At 39.8% G+C, this 13116-nt stretch overlaps 2 protein-coding genes across 6 annotated transcripts in view; one reads left to right on the forward strand and one right to left on the reverse strand.

Moving 5' to 3' along the window:
- Positions 1–35: 35 nt before the first annotated feature.
- LOC114878130 (programmed cell death 6-interacting protein) lies at positions 36–4139 on the forward strand. Its single transcript, XM_029191573.2, has 14 exons — positions 36–328; positions 476–591; positions 751–878; positions 953–1231; positions 1312–1413; positions 1480–1702; positions 1788–2089; positions 2153–2314; positions 2373–2516; positions 2595–2810; positions 2879–3028; positions 3103–3244; positions 3319–3510; positions 3583–4139. Exons 1-14 carry the CDS (start codon positions 123–125, stop codon positions 3690–3692), a joined length of 2472 nt encoding a protein of 823 aa, XP_029047406.2. The 5' UTR covers positions 36–122; the 3' UTR covers positions 3693–4139.
- Positions 4140–6183: 2044 nt separating this feature from the next.
- Positions 6184–13116, reverse strand: part of LOC114878099 (POU domain, class 2, transcription factor 1-like) — a 91762-nt gene continuing 84829 nt past the window's right edge. The window contains exons 7-11 of one of the 5 annotated variants that reach the window (XR_006829278.1): positions 11095–11157; positions 10701–11020; positions 10319–10615; positions 8622–10230; positions 6184–6431 (exon numbers count right to left, since the gene is read on the reverse strand). Coding sequence is in view for 4 of the 5 variants with exons in the window: in XM_046285068.1 (XP_046141024.1) it covers positions 9963–10230; positions 10319–10615; positions 10701–11020; positions 11095–11157 (948 nt within the window). In the remaining variant the exon portion in view is untranslated. Of the gene's footprint in view, positions 10231–10318; positions 10616–10700; positions 11021–11094; positions 11158–13116 lie in introns of all 5 variants that reach the window. The other 4 variants (XM_046285068.1, XM_029191513.2, XM_046285069.1 and 1 more) reach the window with 4 other exon arrangements.

Below are 13116 nucleotides of genomic sequence, written 5' to 3' on the forward strand. Positions count from 1 at the left end.
ATCCCATACCTCTATCTCGTTTTTGCCCGCACCTTGTCTACTATCTATAGTCACTGCTAGTACTACATGCAGCAACTTTGTTATCCGTGCATTGAAGTAGTCGACTTGGTTCATACGTCAAAATGGCTGAGCTAATTGCGGTACCGTTGAAAAAACCGTGCGACGTTGATGTCATTAAACCGCTTACAAATGTTATTAAATCAACATATAATAGCGCAAGCAATCAAAAGGATTATACAGAGGCAATAAATGATTTTAATAAACTACGAAACAATGCTCTATGGAGAGCTTTCGAGAAGTATGAAAGTTCCTTGGAGGTTATATACAGGTATGAGTCATGTTTAATAATTATTTCAATTTTAATTATGATGACATCCTAAAAAATGTATATTTTTGTTGTATGTTTTATTCGTTTTATTCTTATTTTAAATCACTATTCTAAAACACAATTTAAAATTATTTTTATTACTTTCAGCTATTATGATCAACTATGTGCATTAGAGGGTAAAATACCTGCTCATGAATTACAAATTCCATTCAAGTGGAAAGATGCATTTGATCACACTATATTTGGTGGAAAACTTAGTTTAAGTAAGGGGTTTTAATGTACTTTGTTTAAGTATACATATTAGAAACAAAAAGTAATCTTTTTAAGTTGTTGACTGATTAATGAATAGGTAGCAGATAAGATAAAGTCTGAGTCAGATTTTTGGTGATATTAGATTCATTTGTAATATTTGATTCTTTCAGCCATTAGCACATTAGGATATGAAAAAGTATGTGTATTATTTAATATTGCTGCTTTACAAAGCTCAATAGCAGCAACACAATCTTTAGAGAGCGATGAAGGCTTAAAATTGGCTGCAAAATTATTTCAAGTTAGTACTTGAATTCGTAAAACTAATTGTATGAAATAGTGATTTGATCATTAATATTTATGTTATGTAATTAGCAAGCTGCTGGTATCTATAATTATCTCAAAGGAAATGTTATGATGGCTATTCAACATGAGCCTACACCAGATATCAGTCCAGAAACATTAGGTGCATTATCTGCTTTAATGCTTGCTCAAGCACAAGAAATATTTGTACATAAAGCAATTCATGATGCAATGAAAGATGGAATTGTTGCTAAATTAGCTTCACAAGCTGAGGAACTATATGCAGATGCATTAAAGTTATTCCAAAAGGAGATTTTCAGAGCATTTTGGGATAAGGAGTGGGTTCCTTTAGTATGTACATTTTATTTGATTTTTATAGGAACTGTATGTAATACGTATATTGAATAATTATATTTATTATATTAATATAGATTGCAGGGAAACAAGCTGGATATCGTGCAATGGCTGAATTTTATCAGTCACTGGTTTGCAAAAGTAACAAGGTTATTGGAGAAGAAATTGCTAGACTAGAGGTAAACTTTAACAATTTTCCTATAAATATGTATAATTAAATATTTGAAATATACATATATCTTTAGCATGCCGTGGAATTATTCAAAGCTGCTCAACAACGTTCAAATAAACCTAGTTTGTTCCAAGATTATGCTAATAGAGCTCAAAGAAATTTTACGGAGGTAAAGAAAGACAATGATTTTATTTATCACGAGAGAGTACCCGATGTAAAAGCTTTGGAACCTATTGGTAAAGCAAGTGTGGCAAAATTGTTACCACTGCCGGAGATCTTTAGCTCGAATTTTAAAGGTTTGTTACATATAAAAATATGCATATTGAATTAAAATTTATTTCGATACAAATTGCCTTTCATTTACATTTTTTATATTCTTAGATCTTTTTGCCGATTTACTGCCTGTTAGCGTGCATCAAGCATTATCCTCTTATGAAGTCCGTCGTAATGAATTGGTTAATTCAGAAATATCTAAATTACGTGAAATGACACAAGTATTGAATAGTGTTTTGGCAAGTTTAAATTTACCAGCGGCCATCGAAGATACAAGCGGAGTAGAATTACCTCAATCTTTATTAGAAAAAGCTCAGTATGTAAAAGAAGCAGGTGGAATTAAAGCTTTGGAAAGTTATATGAAAGAGTTACCCGATCTTTTACAACGAAATAAAGAACTATTAGACGAGGTAAATAAATAAAACTTGTAATTATTTATTGACATAATTACTAAATTGGTGTTACTTTCGTAGTGTGAACGGATTCTTCAAGAAGAACGAGAATCTGATGATCAATTAAGAGAACAATTCAAAGAACGATGGACAAGAATACCTAGTGCTCGTTTGACAGAGCAGTTTACCGTTAATCTACGGAAATACCGTGAAATTATCAACAATGCTGTAACAGCTGACAAGGTAAATATATACGTGACTTTGCGTAAAGTTTTTTCGAAATAACTACGATAATTCACAGGTTGTGCGTGAAAAATATGAAAACCAAAGAGAAGGCATGGAAATTTTAAGCTCGACCGAAGGTGACTTAATCAATGCTGTGCCAGCTGGGTCAGCAGTTCAAGAAAGTAACATTGTTGCCAAACTTAGAAAATTAATGGAAGATGTAAGCATTTTATATATACTTAACATTTCTTTTTACATTATATTAGTCAGATTGAATTATCATATCATTTTTCTAAAGGTTGAAACTTTAAAAGCAGAACGCGATGTTATAGAAAGTGAATTAAAGTCTGCTACTACTGATATGAAAACGACATTCTTGTCAGCGCTAGCTAAAGATGGTGCAATTGACGAACCAAATTTATCTGTGGAAAGTATAGGAAAAGCATATGGACCTTTACAGAAGCAAGTCAGAGAAAGCGTTGCTCGACAGGAACAATTGATTGCTGAAATTCAGGTATGCTTAAATATAATATTGCATCGATAAGACATTATTCATGACACTTGTTTAATATACGCTTACAGAGGTGTCACGCAGAATTTACAGCAGAACAATCTGGTAGTGGTAGTTCAAGAGAGGCAATGTTATGCAAACTAGCAGCTGCTTATGATTCGTTCAAAGAACTTAAAGACAACTTGAATGAAGGTATTAAATTTTACAACGATCTAACGCAGGTAAATGTCAATTAAATTTTTATTCATTGCTATTTTGTTCTTGTCAAAACAGCGTGTAATTTTCTTTTTTATAGCTGTTGGTGGTCTTCCAAAATAAAATATCAGATTTCTGTTTCGCTCGTAAAACCGAAAAAGAAGAGTTGTTAAAAGATTTGACTACAAATTTGAGCCATACTGGCCCAGCTACGACTCCTACTATTCCGTCGCATCACGGAGGTACATAATATACTCAACAAGGTGTTACTGACCTGGAGACAGTATAATTAACTTTCAATTGAAAACCTGTTTAGGAACATCCGGACAACAAAGTCAATCTGGAACAGAACAAAGTGGTTCCTCACAATTACCGTATCCTACACATTTCCAAGGTGGAATGCCTGTACCATATGGAGTTGGTCCCGCTACACCGTATCCGGCATATATGCCTCCCCCTATGCCTGCAACGTATAACCCATATGCAACAATGCCTTATCCAGCACAAGGTGATTAAAAAAAATGCATGATCATTTCTGGACTTTGTAACGTGTCGATATTTATGTATGTTCTATTCGTAGGAAGTTATAATCCATATCAGGGTATGCCACCAAATCCTTACGGCGGATTCGCGACTTTACCGCGTTATGGTGGTAATCAACATCCTCCCCAAGGACAGAATCCATACTGAAGTGTAACCTATTATTTGCCCGCACTGTGATTGCAAATATACCCCTATTATTGTATGAAAATGGGATATACGCTATATTTAATGATACCGCGAATGTTAAGACGCAACACTATTTCGAGCTGTCCAATGAAAAGCAACACGAGGAGGATAAAGAAGAAAATATATTCCTTCATTGTTATTATAATTCATGCAGTTAAATTTGATAGAGACTATATCAACACGTGATGTATGTTAAGCTTCAAATGATGCTTTATAAAAGAAAATAGATTTAAGCATGACAATGCTCTTGCAATTTATAAATATATTTTGTAACATAATAAGTGTAATCAGTGATTTATCTATAAATTATACTTATTTCATCTCGTGATTAGTATTCCAGCCCTCTTTTGTTTTTTAGTATTTATACAGCTACAAGCTCATCAAAAAATAAAATTCTTTTATTTATTATTTTGTCCTTCTTTATGAGCCCCGTTTCACTTTCTCAACCGAAAAATTATTAGAATAATTATTTGACAAACTTATATTTTGAGAAAACCACCTAGAATTATTTTTAAAGTTCGACCACAGCGCCATCTATACAAAAGCGGCGGAAACTACTCAATAAATTACCGACTTATCGACTGAACTTCCGACAGTCGGTAATCGACCCTTCGGCAGTCGGTAAGTTAACGAATAGTTTGCGCCGCTTTTATATAGATGGCGTAATGGCTGATGGTTTGGGATCTTAGGGACCCCATCCATCCATCTATCGAATTTCGCCCAAAGGCTGGCATTTTTGGTAACTTATCTGTCACCTTGTTGCCCAATGAACGCTATTGGCCACGCGCCTTCAGGGATGAACTGCCAGCTCCGCCAACCCCAAACCCCGCGCATTTTTAAATTTCGTCACTCATACTTGTCCATACTTTTAAATCTTACACTCAGTCCATACTTTTACAGTCTGCTGCTTATCTTTTCGCCTGAATCAGTGTGTGTGTGTATGCGTGGGTGCATGTGTACGTATGTGTATGTGTCTGTGTGACCCCTTTTAGTCGCCTTTTACGACAGGCAGGGGATACCGTGGCCGTATTCTAAGCCCCCCGAGCCACAGGGGGTCTTAGGGACCCCGAAGCACCGGTGATACTCTTTGCATATCGACATTCTGGCATCTGGGGTATCGGGGACCCCGATGCATCGGAGGCGCTCTCTACATACCGACCTAATATCATCTTGGGGTGTCAGGAACCCCGAAGCACCGGTGAAAAGTGACACGGATATAAGATATATGTTAATACAATTTTTGGTGCATAAGTCATCATTCTACTTATAACTACACTTTTATTTCAAATTGTATATTATATTTTTTTGCAATAAATTGGTACGTTATGGGAAATACTGTATAGTCATTCCTATAAAATTCATGAAGTCTCAACCGAGAGGTTCCATTATTTTCTATTTTCCTTTGACGCAACTTTGTTTTTAAAATAGGGATGTGCTCGACAGAATCAATGCTGATGATATATATCTATGACGCAGTTTATTATACAATTACAATATTCTTACTAATCATATTGTGATAATGATCGTAGTAATAGTGTATCCTAGATAACATGAACTATTCCAGATTGATATGACTTTATTTATACAGCTCCATTGCCGCACGTTCACATTCAGGCTCTATTTTTTCTCTACCTCTCCCTCTCTTTCACGCGCGCAATCACACACACTTTAGCTTCCGGTGAATCCCCGGAAGATCCACGGGGATCATGGAGGGCGGACGTCAGAAACGCACTTCTTTTTTTTTTTTTTTAATTAATTTATCCCTAATCCGCGATAGAAACGTTCACAGATACACGTGAACGTGATAAAAAGATCACGAATATCGCGAGCATGCCTCTAATTCTCGGTACAAAATAGTTTACACGATTCTTGTCATCGAACGAGGACCTTACCCCGCGATCATATGACCTCTACTATTATTTCGTTTACCCTTTTAAGAACTGTCATACCGTGCTCTTTTTTTTCATTTTCTTTCGTTTGTCGTTTATCACCTAACGATTACCACTTTTCGTCGTTTATAATGTTTTTTTTTTTTTTTATCTTTACCTTTAAAATGGTACTCCTTCCTTAAATAGATAACATTACCTCCCATTATTTACGAGTTTACACATCGAATCGTTAATAGGCTCCTACATTAACGCTAGACGCCTGTTTGAAAACGATTATACATCTCTATTGATTGGATTAGTCGACTAAGTTTGGTATACCGACCATTTTGGTACCGTTCGTCTTTGTACGCTGTACTGCCATCGTGAAAAATGACGCAGCACCTTGCGTGACTTTTCTTACATTATTTTGTGCAGATATTTACAGAAAAAAAAAAAAGGTAAAAAACACGATGGGACGGTAAGAGTAAAAATCTCGCGGATTTTCATGTCTAGAAAAGAGGGATGAATAAAACAATGAAAAGAGGAAATAAAAAGCAGACAGAAAGAAATCAAAGGAACATAAATAACTGAAGTCTGTCTAGCACTTTTATTTTCAAATAATAAAAGTTAAAATATAATGAAATAATAATAATTAATAATTAATAATAATAATAATAATAATCAATAATTAATAATAATAATAATCACTGTGATAATGTGTCTATCGCTCGCGGAATGCGCTGGCTCGTCGAGGCCCACGGTAAAATGAACCAATGACACGTCGATCAGAGGGTGGGGACCAGGGGTTTCGATTCTAATTTCTTTCTTCTATCTACAAAATAAAAATAAAATATACCATACTGTACACCTTGGACGAACGGGAAGAAGAAGTCAAAGAAAAAAGGAAAAACGAAGGACAAGGAAATCGCGAGTGTCCCTTTCTCTGCTCTGTGTCTCTCCTAATCACGTTCACCCCTTTTTCTTTCCTCCTCGCTCGATCGTTCATTTTAATCTATAAAAACTTCTACACAACGCACTCGAACCGGGTGCACTAGGAACTCTTTTTTTTTCGCAAAGATCTCTCTCGCTCTCTCTCTCTCTCTCATTCGCGCTTTTGCTTCGCTACAGCTTGGTCCACGACTCTGGAAGTTAATGTTCAAAGTAAAACGAAACAGGGGCAGAGATTATGTGAGGGGTTACGTTTGAGATTGTAGAATAGGATGGTAGGGTGAAAATATGAGGGATGATTAAATGGAGATGGAACTGTGATCGAAAACGAAAGGACGCGCGTGATGGATATGAGATCTCGTCTCGTACACGTTTACACACATACGTACATGCATACATACATACACATGTTATATTATATTATATATAACAGCGCGGTCACGATACACCAGAATATGGAAAATATATTGTAGTATATCGCGTTACGTCGACGTGGTTTCCGTAGAAAAATTACATATAATATAATATCAAATATATATACATACATCGATCAAGACGTTCTGTGCCACTGAGAAGTATCAGATTTTTAAAAATTTAATAAAAGACAGATTGAAGAATCAAATTTATAATGACTTAATTACAGATATACATTTGATAAACGTCGTGGGCCACCGGTGACCCACGCGACACAGAACGTATTAACACACACGCTCGACGCCGTATGTTCATCAAATGGAAAAAATGTTGACGTTGCCGATCATAAAAAGGAAGAAGTTCAGGCATCAACCAAATGAAGCGTTCAAAACCTGTGTTCTGCTCGGTGCTCGAACCGTTCCGCTTACGATCATCAAGTGATAGCGTTGCCCAACGGTATCTTACAATTAATGATTACTTAATCATCGCAATAATAAGAAACGATCGTCACGGTGAGTAAATCCGTCGTTGATTCGTTAATCGCCGTTTCCTATCGGTTCTTCCTATTATTTACAAAACGTTCACTTTATACATTTATGTATATTTATACATGCATACGATCGTTTCACCAGCCGTGTTTTCTATGTTCTTTTCACCACCTCTGTACATGTCGGATGCGCACCAACACACCTGTATATAATATATAATATATTTATACGTATATCCATGATTCTTAGTATACGGCGATTACGTTATTTAACTCCCATGCGTGTAACACGTATCTCATCGCGATTCTCACGAAACGTAATTCATCGTCAGTCGTCGTCTATCATAGCCCTTAATTAATCACCGGGAGTTCACCACCTCGAAGAGTGAATATTTTTCCAGCTGGTAGGATCACAGTTCGCGTTTAAAACTCGCGTCATAGCCTCGTGTGAAATTGATATTTCAAAATATCCAAGAGCAAAACGAACTGTCAAGCTACGAGCGAGAAATTCACTCCCCTAAACGTATAACGATTCGTGTGTAGCTTATATGTATATATATATATATATATGTATAATAGTATGTACACGTACGTACGTATCTACAAAATCCTAATTCTCGTGTCTGTGCAAGAATTGTGTTTCGCCGAGAATACGAGAGCGCATCCTCTCGTTCACCCCTTTGGAGTTGATCTTCATTTATACTTCAGTTTGTTGTTCGCTATGCGCACGTGCGCGAGAGACGACACCTTTGGTTCGAGTAGCTACTACAATTAACTAATTTCAATACAATCATCGAAGGTTTCGTTTACGAGGAACGAGCATCCCTCGTATTCTCGTTGATTCGACACCTTCGCGTTTCGTTTTCTTATGTACAGACGTATGTACCCCGGGACACGGATATGTATGACGCTGCGACAGACACGCAAATTATGTACAAAACATATTGTCGGACCTCGCCGCATTTTCGCCACCCGCCAGGGGATGATTCAAGCTCGAAGATCGCGAGCACGTCCCCTCTATTCGGATAGATAGTTTTTTGGGGGATCGTTACTAAGATTCGTGGATTAATAATCCGATGAAGAAGAGTACAATTTCATGGTTGATCAACAGACGAGCTCACGATCTTGAAGAAATGAACGTCCCTTCGCGGGTGGCGCGTAAACCCTGCTTACCACGGAGAGACGAGCGCCTCTGAAGATGGTTCTCTCCTCGAAATTCATCGTTCGTCGTTCCTTCAACCTGTTACTCGTTGTTTCCGGTGTGGTCTGCGGATCGTTCGAGGTTTGAACACGAATGCAAATGATTCTCCTCCCAAGAACAATGACATTTCTCCTCTTCTGTAATTGTTTCGCGATTTCGAAGCTCATGCCAAAAGGAAAATCCAAGGAGGGAAACCAGTCGATAATTACGAATATCGTCGAATGGTTCTCCTCTTGATAAGTATTTCATGATACTTCAAACGACTAGCCAGGGAAACCGATTAAGAGTCCGTTTTACGACGGTTGGCGACCAGTTGCATTCGTGTGGTTAATTACATCTTGTATAGGTAAACGTTGAATGGCAGCTGTCGGCCTGCGTATCGCCTGTGTGTGAATGAAGAACGCAAAGCCGTTTCGTTGTTCTCATTAGGATACGATGTTAAAAGCTACGTGGTTAAAAACAAACATTGGAAGAATCTTCATAAAGTTCTAATAAAACAGATCAATTAGGATCGGGTTAGCAACGTTGAAACGATAAGTTAAAAGCTAAACAGCTAAGCTGACAGCATTAGCAAGTTTGATATGCAACAAGCACGATAAGAATTATTATATCTAAACAATTTTTATGACTTTTCACCTTTGAAGCATCGATAAGAAACGATCAAAGAAAATTGTCATATTTGTGTAAGCAAGACTTTGGAAACTCCATTCCACGATACCAGACGACACCTTTCCGTAATCTCGTGCGATTCAGTCACGTCAGTCGCGGTGCATTGAAACACATATAATACTGAGAAAAAAAAAGATACACAGTTTCTAACAAAACCTCTCTGTTCTTTGGGCGTTCGAAGCATCGAACGTGCTGAGTCGAAATAAGCAAATTGTCTAGAGTCTTTCACCGACGTTCCGAGCTCTGTTGTCCCTTCGAAAACGTGGCATGATTCGTGTACTCTTCACGAAACGATTATACCCTTCTTCGTCTTCTAGTTCCAGAAATAGTAGTCTTCGTCCTGACGTAGCTTCTTCGAAGCGAACTGGTCTCGACACCAGGATATGTATCGCGCCTTCAGCGTTCTCCATTTTCCTGTAGCCGGGTATCGCTTCACCCAGTCGCTTCCATCGCGCCAAATTCCATTTGGCACCGAAATCCGTGCGATGCTCACCAGTGGACCCACTGCACACAGATCAGCCGGCGAATTAATGATAGAATTCCGGTAAATTGCACAAACGTCGTTGCTGTTGCTGTTGATGCGGTGGTGGTTGGTGATGATGCTGGTGAAAGATAGCGTCCCCCTGATGGGTGGGCTGTTGGTGTCACTCGTGGGATTTGCTACTTAACGGATGGTAATTTCCACCTGCGGAAGCCACCAGGGCTAAGGACAGAGGCGAACCCAACGGTGTCGGATGAGGGTGAGAGTGAGCCATGCCCGAGGAGTGCGTCGTTAGAGCTAGGGGACTAGCGGACATGGAACTCGCGAGCGATGCGAACACGGATGGCGCAGGGGAGGCCATTGTCGGGCTGCCCATCGCTGCCGTTGGTGGATTAATCCTTTTCTCTTTCTGTCGTCTGAAACGAGGAGGTCTAATTAATTTTAGTGGTAGGCAATGAAGCGCTTCGAACCCTGAAAATTTTCAATCTCTTAGAATTTAGCGAATTCTTTGAAACCTACCTATTGCAAAACCATACTCGAACGACCTCCTTCTCCATCGCCAAACTGTCCGCCAATACCGTGATTTCTTCCGAGGTTGGTTTAGGATTTTGCATGAACGCCTTCTCCAACGCAACTCTGACACTGGTTTCTATCGAGGTCCTCTTCTTCCGCCGCCTGCCGATCGCTTCCGGTGTGGTGAGCGGGTTCGTCAGGGAATTCGGGTTGTTCAAAGAATTATCCGCGTCCTCCAGCCACTTCTGCAGCAGTGGCTTCAGTTTGCACATGTTTTTGAAGGACAGATTCAACGCTTCGAACCTGACGATTATAATGTTTCAATATTATAATTAACTGTTATCGAGACGAGATCGAAAATTATACTTGAAACAATTATAAGATTTACCTAGAGATCGTGGTCTGAGAGAAATCGTTGCCATAGAGCTTGCCCATCGCGAGGCCAACGTCGCCCTGAGTGAAACCAAGCTTGATCCGCCTCTGTTTGAAGGTCTTGGCGAACTGTTCCAGTTCTTCGAGGTCTGTCGTCTCTTCTGGCGACGGTTCCAGCCTGGTCGGTGGTGGTTTCACAGCTGGCGGTGTGCCAGGTGGCGGTGGTGACCTTTGTTGCGTCAAACTTCGAGCAACCAGACCTCCGCTACCTTGAAGAGCCTGCTGCTTTTGCAAAGCTTGTAATTGCTGGGCTGCTTGCGCCACTGCCTGCTGCACCTGATCGCAGAAAATTAAACGTCTGTGAATATATGTATTTTGTAAGTAGCTCAATGGCCGATACGAAACAGTACCTGCATGGACTGTGAGCGCGGATGACTGGGTCTTGAAGAGTAGCCACCGCTCTGCAACAGCCCCTGCAAGACGTTCATGACCATTGATCGAGGCCGTTTTTGGGAAAATATTTTGTGAAACATCGAAAAGTCTTTTAAAATGTATAAAACTCTGTCATTGGCGAAGATTGCTCGTTCTATAGGCGAAACCTCTTCAGGGTTAAGCGGTTTTCATTTAAGACGACACGTGTTGCGTTTGTGGACAGGTACGGAAAGAGTTGCTCGAGGGGTGCCTCTCGAATCGATCGATTATCTTCAACCTTTTCTTAACCAGATGCTCGATTACGAGAATAAGGGGCTCGTGCGAAACGCGCCGCCCGGTGAGGAAAAGGGTTTCAGGACAGGATAGGTCGCGTGTCGCTTCAACCAGCGAGGAACTCGTTTATGCTTATTGTTGACAACCGAAGACACCCTGCGAAGGGTGCTTTGAATACACCAGCACGTGCCCTCACGCGACAGGTTCAACCAAGGAATTACCCGTCACCTGTGCACCTATTAATCCGCGCCTTTCGTGGACCGGTATCGAATCGGAAAAAGAAAAAGAACACGAAAATTAGAAAGCATGACTTTCCTTATTTTTCCGTGTGTCTGGGAAACAATTGTGTTCGAGAAATAGAAACGGTAGAAAGCGGTAACTGATTGTAATTCTGTTGATTATAAACGGCGATAACGACTCGATTCGAAAGTGAATTAAATATATGAAATCCGGAAAAAAGAAAAACTATCGAGCTTAAAAAGAATTTCCTACGCAAAGGTTTAAATATCTTAAATGTAAAAACTATATAATTTACACGGATAAAAGAATGAAATATGTATCTATTATGCTCGCAGACGTATTCTCACCCCATGCGTGTAATCTTCGAGGAAAGGGGTTGGAGGCAGGTTGCCAGCCACTCGAGGAAGGGTTGCTCGAGGAGGTCGTGTGCCCGTTTTTAAATCCCGAGACTGTTTTCGAAAAGAGAAAAGAACCGAGAGGGTTCAGAGAAAACGAGACGAGAACTGAGGGAGAAGAGAGACGGGGTAGGAAAAAAGGAAAAAAAGAAACAGCCTGGCCACGTGTGAGGTAACAAAAGGCAGCCGGTGGCAAGGTGCCGAAGGGACCCGATGGATCTCCTTGTTGCACCTTTCAAAGGAGACACGGAAGACCCGGCTTTAATGCTCGCAGCTACGTACGCGTATCTACCGGGGAACACGAACGGCCATTAAATCTGCTCAAGTTCGAAGTCGTTTTGTTAGTTTTTCCAGGAGGTTACGTAGCCGTGCACGCGCTCCACGTGACGGAATCTATAGAAACTTTTTTTTTTTAGTAAACGCAGACTCGGGTCCCCATTCAAGATCGTTCCAAGGAAGTTTCAGGGCCGTGGCCAGAGGGGGAGGGGTGGAATCCTGGAAGGAGGATCGTTTTTCATGTCCCCGGATATATCGTGAATCGATTTTTCACGTTTCGATCGGACGAACAATCAAGAAAACTTCTTTGCAAACGCGTTTTGTGAATATGCAATAAATATACCTGTCCTTCCTTTTCATATACGTTCAATAAATTATTTCCATCTGTCCTGATCTCGAAAATCTTCTATTTTAATTATTCTGAGTAGCGTAATTAGTGCACGAATCTAAAAGCTCGATGAAAAATCCATCAGGTCGCGGAAGAAAACGCGAGACTGAACGAGTAGAAACCCTGTCCCCTTTGTGACATCGTCAGTTCGCTATCTCCGCGTCAAATCGAGCGAACCGTCCTCGAAGAATAAGACGTCTTCTTCTTTTCGGCCGGTCGATCAGATATACCAGGAGGAACGTCGTCTTTGGACCGTTTTACCCCCCTTCATCGCCGCGATTCGAATCGAATTCGTATCGAGTAGGTAATTCGATGGAGTACTCGGTGCTGGGAGATCAATGGATGGAATTCGAGCGTACGGGATGCATTTGTTCGCGCTCTGAACTTAAGTAATTCTTTTAGCGACCGATACGAGACGCACCTTTTGT

This window comes from Osmia bicornis, chromosome 3, assembly GCF_907164935.1.
Source record: "Osmia bicornis bicornis chromosome 3, iOsmBic2.1, whole genome shotgun sequence".
Taxonomy (NCBI): Eukaryota; Metazoa; Arthropoda; class Insecta; order Hymenoptera; family Megachilidae; genus Osmia; species Osmia bicornis.